Source organism: Miniopterus natalensis, chromosome 5 (genome assembly GCF_054644295.1).
Source record: "Miniopterus natalensis isolate mMinNat1 chromosome 5, mMinNat1.hap1, whole genome shotgun sequence".
Classification (NCBI taxonomy): domain Eukaryota; kingdom Metazoa; phylum Chordata; class Mammalia; order Chiroptera; family Miniopteridae; genus Miniopterus; species Miniopterus natalensis.
The window spans coordinates 14,476,714-14,495,314 of record NC_142085.1 but is presented as its reverse complement, the minus strand read 5'-3'; the positions used below and the strand labels follow the sequence as shown (position 1 = coordinate 14,495,314).

At 56.6% G+C, this 18,601-nt stretch overlaps 1 protein-coding gene across 4 annotated transcripts in view; it reads right to left on the bottom strand.

Moving 5' to 3' along the window:
* Window positions 1-18,601, bottom strand: part of FOXP4 (forkhead box P4) — a 50,997-nt gene that overhangs the window by 7,624 nt on the left and 24,772 nt on the right. Inside the window, exons 3-13 of one of the 4 annotated variants that reach the window (XM_087817386.1) lie at window positions 12,727-12,822; window positions 6,573-6,695; window positions 5,977-6,063; window positions 4,326-4,473; window positions 3,970-4,183; window positions 3,602-3,706; window positions 2,769-2,856; window positions 1,635-1,718; window positions 1,320-1,527; window positions 1,163-1,239; window positions 269-370 (exon numbers count right to left, since the gene is read on the bottom strand). In XM_087817386.1, the coding sequence (XP_087673512.1) occupies window positions 269-370; window positions 1,163-1,239; window positions 1,320-1,527; window positions 1,635-1,718; window positions 2,769-2,856; window positions 3,602-3,706; window positions 3,970-4,183; window positions 4,326-4,473; window positions 5,977-6,063; window positions 6,573-6,695; window positions 12,727-12,822 (1,332 nt within the window). The remainder of the gene's footprint in view (window positions 1-268; window positions 371-1,162; window positions 1,240-1,319; window positions 1,528-1,634; window positions 1,719-2,768; window positions 2,857-3,601; window positions 3,707-3,969; window positions 4,184-4,325; window positions 4,474-5,976; window positions 6,064-6,572; window positions 6,696-12,726; window positions 12,823-18,601) is intronic. The other 3 variants (XM_087817388.1, XM_087817387.1, XM_087817389.1) reach the window with 3 other exon arrangements.

The window sequence follows — 18,601 nt, the reverse complement described above, 5'->3', positions numbered from 1 at the left end:
GCCCGTAGGGAAGCGCTCTAGAGAAGAAGAAGGTTTCTTCCCAGAAAGAAGGCAGCACAGGTTAGAAGGGAGGGGTCATTAAGAGGCAGTTAAAGAACATTCCATGGCCTCTGAAGAGGTAGGGGGCACATAGCCCAGCCTGAGCTCTGGTGGGGCCATTCTGTTCAGTCGCTTCTCTGAGGGGACTGTTAGGCAGCCTTGGTCTCAAAGGGATGTGATGTCCAAGGGTGACTGGGGCCCTGGGCCAGGTGAGAGGGGCATGCCTCACCTTCCAGGTGGCAGTGTTTCTCCGGAAATAGGCAAACATCCTGGTGAACCAGTTATAGATCTCGTTCAGGGTCAGCTGCCTGTCGGGAGTTTCCAGAATTGCCTGCAGACAAAGAAGCAAAGGACCCTCAGTCGGGCCTTAAAGGGTCCCAGGCTGTGTTCTCTCCCCCAGGATCTCTCTCGTCTACCTGGCTGCTAACTCACCCAGAGCACAGGAGACTGGGTGTAGAAGCCTGTGGATGGGACTGGTGATACTCATGGGGCCTGAGCAGAGCAGGCTGGTTACAGCCCAGACACAAAGAGAACATAAGCCTCAAGAGCTATACACTTGTGCGAGGAGCACATGAATTTCTCTGGAGGAAAAATGGCTCCAAGGGCCCCTGTCCTGGAGTGGGAACAAAAGCAGTATTCTTGAGAGCGATATGGGGGGGAGGGGGGACGGGACACGACCTGCTTGGAATTTATCCAGATTTTTGCAAAGGGCACCCTCTGAGATGGGGGGGGGGGTGGTGGTGGTGGTGTGTGTGTGTGTGTGTGTGTGTGTGTGAAAGGGGGGGGGAGGGAGGGAGAAAGGGGGAGAGGGAGAGAAGAGACAGGAAGCCAACTAAGAGTGACCACAGTCCATCAGAAAATAGTCTCATGGGAGGGAGTGTGTGTACCTGGAAATGAGAGAATGAACACAGTGGGTATGAGTAGCAAAAAAAAGTGTGTGCTTCCAGAGAGATGGCCACGTGACCAGCTGATGCCTACATGAGACCTACAGCTGAGGAGGGAAATGTGGGTACCCAGGAGGGAACAGCCCTGAGAGGGAAAGTTATGTCCCCTGGCCCAGGATCCCCCTGGAGGCTGGGACCCGAGGCCATTCCCACCCCCTCCAGCTACCTTCTGTGCTCACCTGACGGATGAGGGAGGCATAGGTGAAGGGGGGTCTGACGTCTGCGTTCTTGTAGAACTCGTGATTCTGGGCCAGCTCTGGGGAGACAGGCAGAGGTTAAGGTAGCTGTTTGGGGGGCCCAGCTTGGGGGAAAAAGTGCTCCTCCCTGGGCCCTTACCTGAGGAGATGGGGGAGCAGAACTTGTCACTGCTCCTCCGGCGGGCAGGGCCCCCGCTGTGCAGGGAGGCAGAACCTAGGCCTGGAGGCCTTAGGGGGGTGACGGGGGCAGCAGCTGAGGTGGGGGGGTGCACGAGGCCGTCCGGGAATGAGTCTGCTGCAGAGACCGTCACCTTGGAGAATGAGGAGGAGCCGGACACTGGGTTCAGCTGTGAGCAATGGGGCAGGTGCTGAGACCAGCTTGGAGGGTGGGGGTCCAGAGGGGCCGGGGGCTGGAGGGTTACGGGGTGGCCAAAAGAAGGGGAGAGTCACTCACTGGCTGGCTGAAGGGCTTGGGCTCAGAGGGCCGCATGTGCAGATGGGCCATCATGGCTTGCAGCCGCTCGCTCTCCTTGGCAAGCTGTGGAGGGTGGGGAGGCTGGAGGGTGAGCAGGGTCTGCGCCTGGAGGCAGCCAGGTCCTCTTCCCCGCCATGTTCCACCAGACTTCCCAGGAAGCCCCCATTCCCACCACCACTCACCTCCCAGCCTCAGCATCCCAGCTCCCTCCTTCCCCTGCCCCTCTGGCCCCTCACACCCTCAACCCTCAAGGCCAGGACAGGGCCTGCCTGTTCCATGAAGCCCTCCTCGCTTCTCCTCCAGACTGCATGTCCTGGGCTCCGGCTCATAAACAGTGTGGGGGGGGCTCGCCCTAACAGCACACGCCTTTTCTCCCCAATAAGGGCAGAGGCTGTGGCTGAACAACACCCAAGTTCAGTGGCACTTGTGTGTGAGAGGGTCCTCATGCACTGAATGGAGACACAGGAATGGATGAATGATTCATTCACCCCCATTCATAAATTCAATAGATCTTTCACAACCAGCATCTCCCGGCAGGGCCCTCTGCTATGTGCCAGAGGGAAACGGGTAAATATTGATTGGCTGCCTGACGGTCTGTCCTGAGGGGCCTCCCGAGTACTCCTGGGCTATAGAACCCAGACCCAGGAGCCAGGCTGCCTAGGTGCTAATCCCAGCGGTGCTACCTGCTAGCTGGGTGACCAGAGGCAAGTTACTTCACCTCTCTGTGCCTGCTTTCTGTAAAGTGGAGATAATAACAGTACCCACCACACAAGGTTGTTTAGAGGATTCCTTGAGTTACAGAGGTAAACTCTTTAGGACAGCATAAAGTAAGCTCTCAACGTGTTAGCTAGGAATACTATTTTTGTTTTTACCAGCATGAGTCTCTTTTCTGGACCTCCCAGCGGAGACAACCCTGACCCTGGTTTACCCTTTAAAATCCAGCTGCCCTCACCTCAAAACCATGGTAATTAGGACCTAGAAAATAAAAGATGCTGACTGTGACCATATGACCCTTCTGTAAGACTCCCCAAACCCTTCCTGGAAAGTCAGTGCTGTGGGAGGGGCCGGGGCTGGAGCCCCCATGCCCGTGTCCCTCCGCAACTTCGGCCACACCTGGATCTCCAGCTGCTGCACCACCTGCATCTGCACCCGGCACTGGGCCGTGCTCCGGTCATCCAGGGCATGCTCTGTGTTGAGGTGTCTTCAGGCGGAGGAGGGGGCAGAGAAGAGAAAGTTGGCCCTGGGTTTCCTGCTATCACCACCCTCCCATCCCATCCTCTGAGCCCGCCCACAGCCTGGAAAGCAGACAGACTAGGCGATACAAAGGGAAAGGGGTGGGGAAAAATGGGGCAAAGGAGGAAGCAGCCTTCTCCTCACCCTCCTTTGATGTCTTTGCTAAAATCCCAGCTACAGAGAGATCTAATTGCAAATGAACTAATTAAGTAAACCTCTGACGAAGCGTGAAAACAATTTGTTTGACCCTGATGCTGCAAGGGTCTGGGAGACGGCAGAGTTAATCAGTCAGTGACAGAGCCTGGCACGGCTGTGGCAGCTGGCCGCCTGCTGCCAGCCGCCTGTCTGCCTCCTGCCCTGCCTGTCCACCGGCCAGGCCTGTCACCAGGCCATCACTCTTGGGGGCTGAGGCTGGGGGAGGCAGTGGAGGGACTCCTCTTCTTCTCGCACCCCTACCCTGCTTGGCTGTGCAGCCTGGGGACAGGGTGGGGAGGCTGGGGAATGCAGGCTGGGCAGGCAGGTAGGAGGGCTGGGAGATATCTGATGGGGCAGAGAGGGAGCTAGGTCCCCCTGGAGGAGCACAGCAGGACAGCTGGTGGCTGAAGGCCCAAGAAGGACAAGCTAGGTGGCAGGCTGCGGGGTGAGGGACCCTACAGAGAGGCTTCTTGGGGCGGGGAAGGGTGGGAGGGAAGGAGAGTAGGGGTGATACCTACTTGATAAACTGGCCCAGATCTTCACACAGGGTCTCACAGCCAGGCCACTTGCATTCTCCGTGTCCATAGAGAGGGTGGGAACCAGGGGTCTCCTCATGGGAGGAGCTAGGAGAGGGAACGGAGGTGGTGGTCAGAGACCCTGAAGACCCCAACAGCCCAGCTCAGCTTCCCTACTGGTGACGTCTCTGTCCCTAACACAGGTTTCCCAGAAACCTAGCACAATTTTGTGTGCTCTGGGAGAGGGGTACACTTGCAGGTCCCTGAGCTCCACCCCTCCCTCCCAGCCCCCACTCTGTATGCCACCCCTAGGGGCCCAGGTGTGTCCTTGGGCAGGTCTGCAGCACCCCTTCCCTGACTGGGCCCCGTACCTGTCTCTCCGAGGTGTGAGCACAGTGGGCTGTCCATTGGGCAAGGTGTGGTGGGAGAGCGGGGGTGAGACTTTGGGGGGGGCGGCAAACGAGGTAGCGGTGGTGGCCGTGCCAGTGAGGTCCAGCCCCTCCTGCTTGACACTGTCCTCAGCGGGCTGCCCGGGGGCACCCTCGCCTTTCCATAGCTGGGGCAGGTCCGTGGGGCACACAGCTGCTTCGGGAGAGAGAGGGGAGAGTCTGGCAGGGCCCCAGGAACACAGGGAGCCTTCCCATCTCACCCCTGGGAGCAGAGGATGACAGCCCTTGGGTACAGTGAGGGATGTGGGGCTGGGCTGAGGGGGGGGTGAGCTACTCACCTTGTGGAAGGGTCTGGAGGGGCCCCGAGGCTTGGTTGGGCTGCAGGCTGACCAGCCCCTGTCTCTGCAGGTTGAGCAGGTGCTGCTGCTGCAGCTGTTGCATTTGCAGGAGCTGCTGCTGGAAGGCCAGCTGCTTGTTCCCCAGTGCCTGGTGGGGAGCCCGAGGGGGTGGGCAAAGAGGGGTACCATCAGCCTCAGGTGCCCCATCTGGCCCCCACCCTGCGGTCACCCCCTCCCAGGGCCTCTCAGCCCCCGGAGCTGTGGGGGCCGTGTCCGAAGCTGCAGCTTCTCTGCTCCCGGCCCAGCTTCCATAGGGCTGCATGCCTCCTCGCAGTAAACACACGCATGCACGCACGCGCGCTCACAAACACACAGCCAGACCCAGACGCGCAGCACGACGCCTCCCTGCTCCCGCCTCCCTCCTTCTGCTGCTTAGAGCCTGCTCTAGCTCCCGAACCGCAGCTGTGCACGCCTGGGGGGGGGGGGGGGCGCTCTCATCACAATGATCGATGAGCCTGTCAGACTCTGGGGGCCACTTCTGCCTGGCAGGCACCCTTCCCACATGCCCGGGGTGCCCCCCTTCTGATCATGAGGAGGGGGCCTTCTCCCCTCCAGCTCCTCTCTTGCTTCTTAGATACAGAGAATCACGGAATCTGACGGGACTTTGAAAGATCAGCATCAGCTGTTCATTAGGACCCAGGCTCAGGGAGAAGTCACATCCCTGCTGCTGGGGGGCACACGCAAGTGCTTTCTCATTCTCTAGGTCTGCCTCCCCCCACCCAAGATTCAGTTTTTCACAGGCACTGACAAGCCAGGCTGTCAGCAAGTCTTTCCCAGCCTGTCCTGGGTGCTGGGGAGGCAGGGACCTCGGCCTGCCGGCCTGCCTGCCTGCCCTAGGGGTGGGGGCTGGCTAATCTATAAACCCAGCCTGGAGATAAAGCAGAGAATGCAGCAATTACAAGCCCCCTGAGGGGGAGGCTGGCACTGGGGAATGACTGGGCGTCAGCAAGGTAGCCTTCCGGGAAGAAGCAACTCAGAACTTGGTTGTGGTTTGGCCAGCAGGAGGGAGGCGCATGTCTGGGACAAGGAGGGCTGGGCAGCAGGGCCTGGCATGGAAGCTCAAAAGGCAGTGGGGCCCGGACGGGGCAGGGGGTATAGGCTGGAGACTTCTCTGGAGGGGGCAGAGCCAGATATTATAAGAAGGGACAGAAGCTGGGGTAGGGCTGGGGGGTGGGGGCAAGTGGTTTGCTGATTCTTAGGACCAGAGTGGAGGACTGAGGTGCTGGGTCACTAAGAGACAAGTGGCAGGAAGAGGGCATGAGAGCGAGGAAGCTGGTCATGAGTGTGGACCGTGTGACGCTCATACACACGTCTACATGCTTCTGCAGAGACACACAGGGCTGTCTTCCTGCTCTCGTTAACCAACACCACAAGGCAAGGAGAAGACTGAGTGGGGATGAGGGGAGATGGAGAAATGTGAGCCTCCATCCAGTCTCCCCCACCATCCCTGATCCCCTCCCCCAGGCTTTTCCTGACTTTTCCACGATGCCCACCAGGTAATTCTCTCTGACCACCTTGGGACTCCCCGCCTCAGGCCAGGAGAGGGCTGGGGCTGCAGGTGGTGGGACGGGGCCCTGCCTGAGCCCCTTACCTCTTTGGGTTGCTGCTTCCCAGCCTGCTGTTGGGTGAGGAGCTGCAAGTGGAGCTGCTCTTGCTGTTTCTTGTAATATTCCTGCAGCTGGGCGGCAGGAGGCAGGGCGGAGAGTGGGTTACTATGGGCAGCGGGCCGCTGACCCCAGAGCCACACCAGCCCTGTGGTGACCCGGCTCCTGGAGGCAGGAGTGGGGAGCCTCACTGGCGCAGTGGGACACATGGCCTGGCAGAGAGACTTCTGCTCTGAGAGAGGCTCCGTGAATAGAGAAGGGAGAAGCGAGGTTCATCCCCCACCGCCCAGCCCTCCCTGCCTCTTGGTGGATCCCCTGTAGAGGTCAGGGTGCTAGGAGCCAGGATGTTCCAGTACTTTGCCTTTCCCAGGGGTTCTGGAGACATGTGGGTGAGGGGCGCTGCTATGGGAGAGGCCTGATCTCTGACATCCCCCTACTGCCCTGGAGGAATGCAGATCAGTCCGGCCAGAGCAGTCTCTCTGGTTTCTGCCACTCAGTGATGTTGGTAGTAAACAGGCTAGGAGGTGGGACGCCAGTGCCTCCCCCCACCCCCACTTCTCAGTTGCCCTGGGGCGAGACTCACCTGCTGGAGCATGAGCGCTTGCTGCTGCTGGAGCAAGGCCTGCAGCTGTGGGGGCGACAGGATCTGTTGCATCTGTTGGGGGGTAAGCATCTGCGGCGACATCATGGCCACCGACACGGGCACCTGTGGGGTTTGGCCCTGTTAGTCTGCTCACCTCCACCCTACCCCACAGGGGGCATGTGCCCAAGGCCCCACCCCAGTATGGCAGAGGGGCTCCAGAGTGAGACGGCCTGGGTTCAAATTCTGACTCTGCCATCTACTAGCTGGGTATCTTTGGACAAGTGACTGCCTCCCAGTTTTGTTTGTGAAATGGAAGCAGCAACAGTGCCTACCTCTTAAGGTTGTCATAGGACTAATGAGTTAACGCTCAGAACAATGCCTGGCATACAGCAAGTGCTCATGAAGGCTGCCTATTACTTGGGATGTGCTGACTTAAGTGCAGGAAGATGAGACTCTAGTGACACGCTGGGTAGAACCCATGTGATGGGAGGGCAGAGTGAGCCACTCCCATCTCTTGCTCTCTCTTCTGGGACACTATGTGGTGGGCCTGGCCAGGAGGGCAGGCTGTAGCCATGGGGAGGATTCAGAAAGTGGCCCACATGGCAGGAGCCCTGGACTCTGGCTCTGTCACATGCATGTCACATACTCCAGCACACATGTCTAGAGGACACGCAGAGGCCCAGAGAGCACCAACGGTGCCATCGTGTGTGTGTGTGTGTGTGCGCGCGCGCGCGCGCATGTGTAGGGGTAGTTATGTCTTCAGCCGGGTGAAAAGAACCCCAGGCAGGGAGTTAGAAGGCAGGCTTCTACTCCTAGCTCTGCACTGAACTTGCTGTGTGACTCCCCAGCAAGCCACTTGTCCTCTCTGATCAATTTCCTCAAAAGCCAAACAGGGATTGGATTATAACCGATAATAATCCAGCTGCAACATGGTGGATTTTCAGAATAGAGCAGCTTTCTGTCCCCTGCCCTGGATGAGGCCTCTACAGGAGGCCCAGAGAATCTATCTACAGGCCAAACATGCAGGGAAGAGCAGTCATGTCATTTTTTTCCCCAGCCCTACCTTCCCTGAAACCCCCAGGCTTGTGGAATCCTACCCCGGGAGGCCCAAGCTGCAACACTGTCTTAATGCTGTTTCAGCAGGATGGGTGCCCTGTGGGGCGATCTGCCACCCGCATCACTGGGAAAGTGCACAAGACTCCTCTCTACTTTCCCCCTCACTCCCAGGCCCTAGCAGAGGGCCAGCACACAGCAGGTACTCACTCAGTGTTTGCTCCCCTGAGCTGAAATACCTATCCCAGTAGATTGGAGGCCCCTCTGCCAGCCCTGGTGCAGGGAGGGAGGGGTACAGGGTGGCCCAGTCAGGGAGGAGTGTACTGCAGGGACTTGTCTTGGGCAACACGTGACGGGTTAGGTCCACAGGGGACTCATGGCCCCTGTCACCTCTCCTCAGTCCCATGGGTGCATCAGGGGTGAGACTCAGCCTCAAGCCACCAATCAGGGAATCCCCAAGCAGAGGAGCAGCCAGGGAGGGGAGGTGAATCAGGGGACGTGGGAAGTCCCACTGCCCCCATCTCTTCTTGCCCCGTAACAAGTGGCTGAGCCCAGCCCTGGGCTTTCCCCTTTCCCCCAGGCATCTCTGCATACATCCCGGGAGGGGCACCACCTGGCTCTTTAGCCATGGACATCCCGCAGGAAGGAAGGCTCCAAGGGGCCTCTACAAAGGAGCTTTAAGTGGCAGGGCTGGGATTCAAGCCTGGGTCTGTGAACTCCATGGTTCCTGGTGTTTCCACTTCCCACACTGCCTGCCCCACCCTGGAGCAGGTCTTGATAAGCGTTACCCAGAACGTGTGAAAACTGAACCATCCAGGGAGCTGAAGGATAGACGGCTGGAGATCCCAAAGGTCAACCTCCCGCTTTACACTGTATCAGAGGAGACTCTGCAAAGCCACACTGCAGGGGTGTCCTGGTCCTCACTCTCAGAGGGCCCTGGGAGATGGGGCAGACAGTGGCCCAGACCTGCGCCCCTTGCAGAGCCAGCCCATGTAACCCCCAAAGCAGCTGGGCTGCTCACCTATCCTTCCTTTCCTCCTCCCATAGGGGCACCCAGCATGGTGGTGTTGAGCTCAGAGCCCGAAGTTCTGAGTCAGGTGACCTAGGTTCCGGTTTGACACGGACTGTTCTTTGAAATCACCAATCCTCACTTTCTCTGTCCTCTAACTGGGATTTGGAACACCTGCCTGCCCCGCCTCACAGGACTACACAAGAGGCTGTGGTTGACAGCAGGTTAGGTGCCAGGCACTCGGCTAAGGCCTAAATGAGTAAGATCTCCCTGAATCTTCACAGTGACCCTGGGAGGAGGGTACCATTATTCTTACCACTTTACAGATGAGAAAACTGAGGCCTGGAGAAGTTAAACAACCTGTCCTGCCTCAAAGGGACAAGGGCAGAAAGGGGAGTGAAAGTGATTCGTGTGTCATTAAATTCTATAGGAGTGTAAAAACAACTACTTTTTAAAAAACATTCTGACTTTTCCTTTTCCCCTCTTTTCTGGTCTCCTTTCCCTCTCCTCCTCTGCTACGGCACCGTAGGTACTCAAGGACACTGTGTGGCAAGGGTCCCTTAGGACAAAAGCAATGGGCCTCCCATTCTCATCACAGCAAGAGCTGCACCAGAGATGGACAGGCCCACAGCAGGGGAGCCTGGGAGCAGACACCCAGATCTTTCCAGGCACCAGGAGTGAGTCACTGTGAGCGGCATGCAAGAAAGGATGTGGCATTTCCTTCCTTGGGGCTTTCCTACATGGAGGCAGGGGAATGGAAGCGATGACCTTGGAAGGCCTCTCCAGCCCTGCCATTCCTGCCACGTGTCTGAGCTGCCGGCTGGAAAGGCAGCTGCAGAGACAGATCGGGATGGATTACCTTCTGTGTACTTGTCTCTAAGGTGGCCCAGTGGGTCAAGAAAGGTCAGGAAGGTGGCAGCCGCATGCACATCTCCTGAGCTGGCTAACCCATCCACCTCCCCTCAAGCTCCTTGGGGTTCTGAGCAATGAGTTGGAGCTCCCCTGGGTCCCCACTGACCACTCACCAGGCCAGAATGTGTCAGGATGGGCACCGTGGGCTAGTCAGCTCAGCGAAGCCTGTGAGTCACCATCTGGAGGGTAGCCAGGGCAGCTACACGCTTACTAAAGCCCTGGCAGAGTGAGCTCGGGGCTAAATGCTGACAGCTGCCTCCAGCCCCTCCCCGAGGAGCCCTGCTCAGGCCGGAGCCCTCCGCCCACCATGATTACAGTGTGCTGAGCTGGATGACACAACCCGGAGGAAGAGGGATGGTGCCTGACAGAGAAGGAGCTTGTTCAGGGGCTGAGGGTTGGGATGGATGCAATTTGGTGCCAATCAAAGACCCAAACTCAACCTCTGAAGTATAAGGCCTGGGGTCCCTGGGTGATTTCAGGGACTAGGCCAGAGCTTAGTTTAGGTTAAATTCCCCTGCACATGACAAGAGGGAAGGCCTAATACTAGTTTTGGGCTGAAGATGAACAAAAAAAGATTGTGGTGGGACACAAAGAAGAACTCCTAGAAATGCCAGAAGGGTAAGCCTCAGAGGAGCTGCGGAGATGAGACCAAGGTGGGCAGAGCTGAGGGGCCTGGCCTTAGCCGCCCATCTGCCCAAACTCCCAGCTACCAGTGCTACCTCCTGAGACTCACCTCTCCCTGCCCGGGGTCCAGGCCTGGGTACGAACCGGGCAACTCTGTGCTGGAGCTGGAGACCTAATACGGTTTTAGAAACTCGCCTGCAGCTGGCTCTGGGAGAGGGCTGGGAACACGGCTGGGTGGTGAGTGTGCGCAGGAAACCCACCTTGAGCTGAGGAGCAGGACAGTGTCCTGTGGGGGCTGCTGCAGAAGGGGCTGCCATCGACCTCCCATCATTACCCTTTCTTTCATTCAAGCTCCAAATCAACAAAATGCATGTTTCTGCTTGCTCTCCCCATTCCCCCACCAGCCTTGCACACACAGAAAAGCTATTTCTAGGCCCCGGACCCCACTTGGGAACAGAAGCCCCATCTCCTTAGAGACTGTGAATTTGAAAGGCAAGGGAGGTATCAGGGTGGAAGGGAAGAATCAACAGCCAGGGCTCCAGGCTCCTGGGGAAGTTCAGACGTGGCCCAAGAACTGCCACCGCCCTGAGCAGAAGAGAAACCTCTGGCAAGGGCTGTCCCTATGCACTGGTAGTGTCACTACTGTGCTAAGCAAATGGCAGCGTCACTGTGTGGGCATTAAAGTGTGGGTTCTGGAGCTAGCTGTGTGGGTTCAAACCCTGGCTCTACCCTTCATTAGCTGTGTGACTTGGGACAGGTTAACCTCTCTGGGCCTCAGTTTCCTCAGCTGCAAGGTAAGACTAATAACAGCATCTACCTCATAGGATTGTGAGGATAAATGAGATGATACGTATAAAGCACTTAGCATCTGCCCCAGGGGAAGCCTCTGTAAACGGCAGCTGTTAGCTGAGTAAGTACTTGTTGAATGAATAACCTGATCAATCATTGGGAGTGAGGAGGCAAGGAGAGAGGTCTAAGAATCATTTTATCTGTCCCTCTGACCAAAACTTCTGCTTCTCATTCTCATTCTAGGCCATCCAGGGACCTCTCCTATTTCAGGAGAGGGGGTCTCCCAAGGAAAATTCCATACCCCCCTTCCTTTCTCTTTACTTCAGATCTCCTACCCCTCGCAGCCGGCTGCGAAGTCCTCCCTGTGCCTGACCTCAGGGCCTCCAACTCCCACCAAGCTCCTTCTTTCTTGCCTCGGATCAGTGGCCCTTTCTGGGTTGGGGAATATTCCTGTGCCCCAGCCTACCTCTCCCTCTTCTTAGAAAGGGGGTACTAGGCTGGGCCCAAGGTAGGGAGGGATTAAGAACAGTAGCCTGAAGGCCACCTCAGACCAGGGAGTGGGAGGGGGGGGTGTCTCTAATTCTAAGAGACTTAATCCTGACACCCCCAGGCCTTAGAACTTTCTCTTCTGCCCAATACTGGCTTCCCAGGTGGTGTCCTCCCCTCCCAGGCCAGTACCCCTTTGTCCAACTCCTTCCCCTTGGGCACTGTCTCATCAGGTTCACGAGTTTAAAACAGGGCTCCAGCTCAGGCCCCACAAAGGTCAGGCACCTTGAACTTCTTCAGAGCACTTTCTGAACATAACTTTGTTTAACATAAAACCCAGTTCTGGGTACTTCTCAAGGCACCCTGCACCCCATCCCCCACCCCACCCTCCTCACTTCCCTCCTTCCCTCAGCACCCCGCCCCCCAGCGTCCAGAGCTTCGTGCTCAGGCTCGGGTTCAGCCTTCCTCCCTTAGATAAACTTCCTTTCAAAGCCCGGCTTAATCCTCTCCCCAATTCCAAGCCTCCCCCGCTGCTGTGGGGAGAGTGGGGGGAAGCGAACAAGCCCGGTTGCAGGGCTGAGGGGGAGGAGACCGGGCTGCCGGAGTAGTGACCCACCCAGGACTCAGACGTGATTCTCCCAAGTTCTTTGTGACACAAAAGGTAAACAGAAGGCCTGGCTTACCCCCGCCCACCCCTCCACATCTCCCCTCCCCCATCCAGCCAGATGGGCCAGCAGGTTGGGGGAAGGGAGAGGGGGGAGAAAGGGCAGATTGTGCAAAGGAAAACAAAAGAGACAGAGAGACGTCAAGAGACAGGAAACAGGGGGAGACAGAGAGAAATGGTGGGTAAGAAATTCGGGGGGGGGGGGGGGATGTGATGACCTCAACAACTGACAGAGCCTGGGAAGGGTGTAGCAGGGACGGGCGGGCGAGAACAGGCCAAGTGACCACACCGGGATGGAGAAACAGAAACCTGAGAAGTAACCCCGAGGCTAAGGAAGACGAAGCCTGCAGAGAGGGACAGGGACGGAGATCTGAGCGCAGGCTCAGACTCAGAGAGGCCAAGCAGAGGAAGGCCTGGGGCATCAGGTGGAGATGAGAGAGAAAGTGAAGTTTCTTCACCCTGCCCAGCATCTCCCTCTGGACAGCTGCCAGCTTTGTGGCACTGGGGACTGGCCAGAGCAATCCTCCAACCGGCTCTTCCTCTCCCTTGTATTGCCAAGCCTACCCTCAGACCTGGCCCCGGCCCAGCCCAGCCCAGAGGGATGCCCTCCTCCTCACCTGGACGGCAGAGGCTGACTGCTTGCTGTCATTGTTTCCCGGGGAGCTCAGGCCTGAGGCCTGCTGCAGCAGGAACTGCCGGGCTACCTGGAGAGCCTGCAAAACAGGGCGAGTCAGTGTGTCTGCCCCGTGCTGCGGGCTGCAGGGCAGTGCCCTCAGCGCGGACCCAGGATTCAGGGAGAGCTTGGGGGACAGAAGGGGAGGAAGTCAGGGTAAGGTGGAAGGTCTTGAGGGCGAGTGAGAGGTTCATGGGGTGCACTTGGGCTCGGGGGTTATTATAAAGATAGGAGTCATTGAGGGATCAGAGCCTGCAGGGACTCGCTCTGGAACCTGGTGAGGTTTGCGGGCCCCCATGGGGGTGGCAAATGGAAGGGTTGAAGGTCAAACAAGGGGGTGGGCTTGGCATTAATCATAGGTGCTGTTTCAGAGTTGAGCATCTACTATGTGTCAGGCACTTCACAGGTGTCTGGGAGGCAAAGCTATTCTCCTCCCTTCAAGTTCTTCTGGCTGGACTAATAAATTAACACAAGGCAGATTGGCAGGAGAAAAACATTAAAGTTTAATAATATGTATACTTCCTGTAGAGTAACTCACCGTCACTTTAAATACCTCCTTCAGCTAAAGACTTAAGGTGACGTTGGCGGTAAAGAGTCAGTTATGAGGTTACCAGGAAAAACACAGTGAATAGGGGAAGGTGGCTGTGTAGACTTAAGCCTCTGCCTTCTCCACTGACAGGGATGGCAGGCCAGGCACATGAAGGAAACGCCCTCACAGATGGAGATCTCCCTCGCAGATGTGTATGTCCTTTATAAAGGGTACCTTCTACTGTATCTGGTTTTCAGAGCTTCTCCCAGGTCTGCTGTTTCTTAAAATTAACCAGCCTATAATAATCAATATCTCAAAGTGGCATATCTTGGGGTGGCAAACTCTGCTCCCCTTCATAGGCAAGATCACATTTAATTCTCCCGTGAGGCTGTGAGGTAAGGATTATCAGCCCTATTTTGCAGATGAGGAAAACAGTCTCCAGGAGGTTAAGTAACTTGCCCAAGATCACAAAGCTTGGAGGTGTCAGAGACAGGACTGGAGCCCAGGAAGCCTGGCTCTGAGTCCAACTGCCTTCCCTGTGCTGCATCTAGGGGCTAAGGGAGTACACTCGGAATCAGAACACACAGCTGGGGGCTTTCTGAATCCAGGGGGTCGAGGTGCAGGACCTCGTGGCACTAAGGGTATTCAAGTCCTGAAGTAGGGTGTGAAGTGTGAGTTATACTAATACTTGGAGGCCACGGCAGCTTGGATGGACTCTGAGTCACCAGAGTCACAGCCTTGGGAAGTGTATGGAATTTACAGGAGGAGCAGCTTGGCCAGACAGTGGACCTGGGACATGGGTGGATAGGCTGGGAGAGGTCGGGTAGAGAGTGAGGGGTCAGGGAGGCCCGGGAAGTTCATAAAGTCCATGGGGGCTCAGAGGCAAGGGATGTGGGGACCAGTCCTGAATCCACATTCCTGGAGCACAAAGCCTATTTGCCTCCAGGTTTCTCAGAGACCTCCTTGGGAGCCAGAGCCGCTATGTCCAGGCCTTTAACTCGGGCCTCTGGTGTCAGGCAGACCTGAGTTTGAATCCCACTGTGATTACCAGCTGTGTGATCTGGGACAAGTTGTTCCATTTCTGAGTTTCAGTCTCCTGGTCTGCAAAACTGGGGCACTACCCAACTCCGAAATACTAGGGGAATTAAGGGACTGATGCTTTCCTTTGTTGGCATTCTCGAAGTGTCGGTCCCTTTCCTTCTCATAAATGTCTCCCAGTTCTCTCCCTCACCTCCTTCAGCCTCTCCTGACACAGCCTCGTGCCCTGCACACCTCTTCATGGACACATGCCCACCTGTGGCCACTCACCTCTGTACACACGTACACACACACACACACACACCTGTCCTCACGAGGACTTCTACTCTCCTACCCCACCACAGCACCAGCAGACAAGACCCTGTAGGGGGAATGCGGTGGCTCTCATACGTCACACGCACTGGCCCTCCGCAAACACTTCTGAGCAGCCACCGTGTACCAAGCATATAGCTCCCCCCCCCCCCCCCCGCCCTTTCATCCCACACCGAGCAGCAGCAGAGCCTCCCCTGAGGCTGAAAGCCAGTTTACCTTAGGATGGGATCTAAATACACACTGGTGTATCTATGGGAACGTGTCTCCCAGTAAATCTGGAGTTCAGGCAGGCGTGCTCCTCAGCAGCCCCCCAGATCCGCGCCTCCCCCACCCCACCCCACCCCTTCCCCTGGACCTCACACCAGGATTTGTGGCCTGGGGTTTCTTCAAGATTCACTTCAGAAAGTGTACGTCTGACCTTCCTGAGGCAAAAGGCTCTGAAAGGCTGTGGAAAGGGGCTAAGGGCAGGGTGGGGAGAGGAAGGGAGGTGGCCGGGGGATCATCAGGAAGGAGCCCCTGGCCCTGCCGGCCTTGCTTTTAGTGACCCCTCCAGGTCTAATGACACAGTTAAACAAATGCTCTTTGTCCCCTAAAGGTGGAAGGTAGAAGGGTCAGGGGAAGAGGGTGGCTCAGAGGAGCTGATCAGCTCAGGCAAGCCAGGGGGGACACGGGTCAGGGTGGGGAGATAGCACCCAGCTCTCCTGTGGGGGGACGTGGGCAGCAGAGAGGTTTCCAGGGGAAGCTGGGGGGAGCCCCACACAGTCTCCTGGTGGGGGAGTGGCCTGAGAGTTGGATTCACTTCCCACTGACTCTCTTACTCTGTGGTCCCCTGGAGCATGAAATTACAAGATTTACAGGAAAAAATGACATGGGTTTACAATCTCATTCCTGTGAGACGTCCCTGTGACAGGCCCTTCACTCTCCCTTCTGCCCCCTCCTACTCTGGGCCTTTCCCTTTAGACCAGATCAAAGAGCCAGGTGAGACCTAGGCCTGGCCAAGGCTGTCCCTCCTCTGACTTCTCCCTCTTCCTACTCACTCTTTCTTCACATTTACTGAGCGCTTGCTGTGTGCCAGGGACCATGCCAGCAGGCGCCAGGGACAACACTGAATGCTGGAGACAGAGACACAGCACATGGCCCTGCTCAGGGCTCACAGCTGGATGCCATGATGACAGCTGCCTGTCAGGAACTAAAGTGGAGGTGGGCACCAGGCACCAGAGCCCAGAGAAGGGCCTCCTCTGCCTGGGGAAGTCTAGGAAGGCCTCCAGAGGAGGTGGCAGCACTAGCTAGGGTCCTGAAGGGTGTTCCAAGCACAGTGACCCACACACTGCAGAGGAGTGAAACAGCCCAGTGAGTTGGGGGACTTAACCATCCCCAGGGGCAGGAAATGGAGTTGTTCTGGGGGCAGCAGGAGAGCTGATGGGCCCTCAGGTCATCAGGGTCGGAACTCCTCCAGGCATTTTGCTCACTCATATTCACAGCCACCCTCCAGGTGGCTGCACTTGGAGGTGGTGAGGCGATGGCAACCCACACAAGGTAGTTTTGTGTTATTTGCCATGACCCAATTTAGGGCGATTTGGGCACCACCTACAAATCACCCAGCAGGTCCCAGGGGTGGGGGCAATGGGCAGATCCTGGGCTTGGGGTCCAACTGCCCTCCCTGGGTGGCCTGGACGTGCCACTGATGGATCAGGGCACCACACTGCTGCTCCACCCTCCACTCCTGTCACTGTCCTCACTACACACACAGACCTCTACCCAGGAGGCCCTTCTGCAGGTGGTCACCCAGGAGTAGGACTGGGATTATATAAAGCCCCACGAGAGTCGCATCCACCACTCTCAGGCACAGGTGATGGTGTCCACGCTGGCTGTTGGCACTGGAATCTGATACATCACTAGACTGCCCACCTCCCAGGGATGTGGGAAACGAAGGCCCCCCACTCTGACAGATCCGGCCCCACTTTCTCTGATGATGCCAACCAGGTTGTAGTCTCCTTGAAACACAGCTGTCAGATGCATCTGTGAGCCCCAGCCACCAGCACACGGCAGACACACTGGGGAAAGTCACTTTAGTCTAGGCTGAACGTGGGAGGCAGGCACAGGCTGACGTGGAGCCTACAGCTGGCATCTGGATAGTGCCTGGCGGTTTTCAAAGCATGTCTGCGAACATTTAGCTGAAGCTTCACAACCTTGAGCTAGGCAGGGCAGGTGTCACTGTCCCCACTGTACAGACAAGCAAACTGAAACCTAAGGTCCCACCACCAGGAAGGAGAGTCCAAACACTTCTGACTGCCCAGCCCCCACACCCAGAGGGGCTGCCGTGATCTCACGCACAGTCTGGCGAGGCCTGTGGATCTGCCTCCCCCTCCCCCGGCCAGTCTAGTGTTTCAGCGGTCTGGGGGTGAAGGGGGGTGAAGCTGGTTGAGGTGGGGAGAGAAGACCAGAAAGAAATCTTTAAGAGAAAGGTGGGTTCAGTTTCCCTTCCCTGGGGGCCACAGATACCCAAATACAGCCTTGCGGGGGGGGGGGGGGCATTTAGAATCCCACACTGGGGAGAAGCCGTCACGAAGATCTGGGGAGGAAGAGGAAGACACTCAGGGCAGAAACTGGGAACCATTTGGCTTCTTAAACCTCATTTTCTCCTCCCTCCACCCCGTGGCCTGAGAACCAAATGCCCAGCTCTGTGGTTTGGTGAGTGAGGTCCCGTTTTCCTCTAAGGGAGGTTGGGTCTATCCATTTCATGGACCCTGGTCAGAGATCTGCATCCAAATCCTCGCTCCACAATATACTGAGTGACTTTGGGTAAGTCACTAGACCTCTCTGAGCTCCCATTTCTTCCTCTGCAAAATAGGAATGACCCTGTACTTAGCTCGCAGGGTTGTTATGAAGAGTATATGAGACAACATATATGGAGTACTGAGCACAGTGCCTGGCACCCATTGGGGCCCGAATGGACGTTAACTAGTGTCACTTAATTTATCTTTTGCCTACCAGGCAGTTCCTGGTCATTTGTCCTATGCCACCCAGAAGGACTTGCTAACAAAACCCTCTTCCATCCTATACCCACCCCCATTTCCCCTCAAGCCTAAGAACTCGTCTCATCTCGCTAATGAAGCTGAACTCTCCTCCCCCCATCACCCATTCAGAAGTCATTAGCAGGATCTCCACAATTAGGAACAAATGGCTTATAACGGATGGCATCCAGGGAGGGCGGCTGGGATGGAGGGGAATGAAGCTAGAGCTTTGAGGGCAACAGGGAGCTGCTATGAAAAGAAAAACAAGTCTTGAAGCAGGAGGGTCTGTCATCTCCAGTAGGAGACCACCCCCTCATTTCTGAGAATTCCGTGGGGAGGGCAGGCATCCTCGCTGTGGAAGCCAGGTGCAGGGCTGTTTAGCAGGCTGCAGGGTTCCAGCTCTGTGCTGGGTTCCCAGTCGCTGCGTGCGTTTAGGAGGGCGGAGATGTGACTGGTGCTCAGGGAGACAAGCCTGAAGGGCTGAGCTTTGAGAATGCAGAGACAGAAACACAGACTGTGGCCTGGAGGCTGGAAGTTAAGAGGGAATCCGGTCTAGTGTTTTCCAAACTGCTGGTCATGATCTAATGGTGGGTCATCATGTCAATTTAGTGGGTTGAAAAAATACGAAAAAATACACATATATTTTTTTAAAATTAGAGTTACTAGGTGAGCACAAGCATTGTTTCATGAAATCACGTGTGCTGGGGCTCTGAGTAAAATGTATTTTTCACTGTAGATCTCAAGCAAAAAGGGTTACAAAGCGCTGATCTAGTTCATGTTATAGACGAGGAAATGAATATCCAGGGCAGTGACATGCCCAGAGTCAGAAACATGCCCAGTGGCAGAAACAGACCCAGAATCCCTTGGGTCTGATGTGGGGCTCTGCAGCCAGGAGCTGGCCAGACAGAATGGAGGACTCCCTAGCA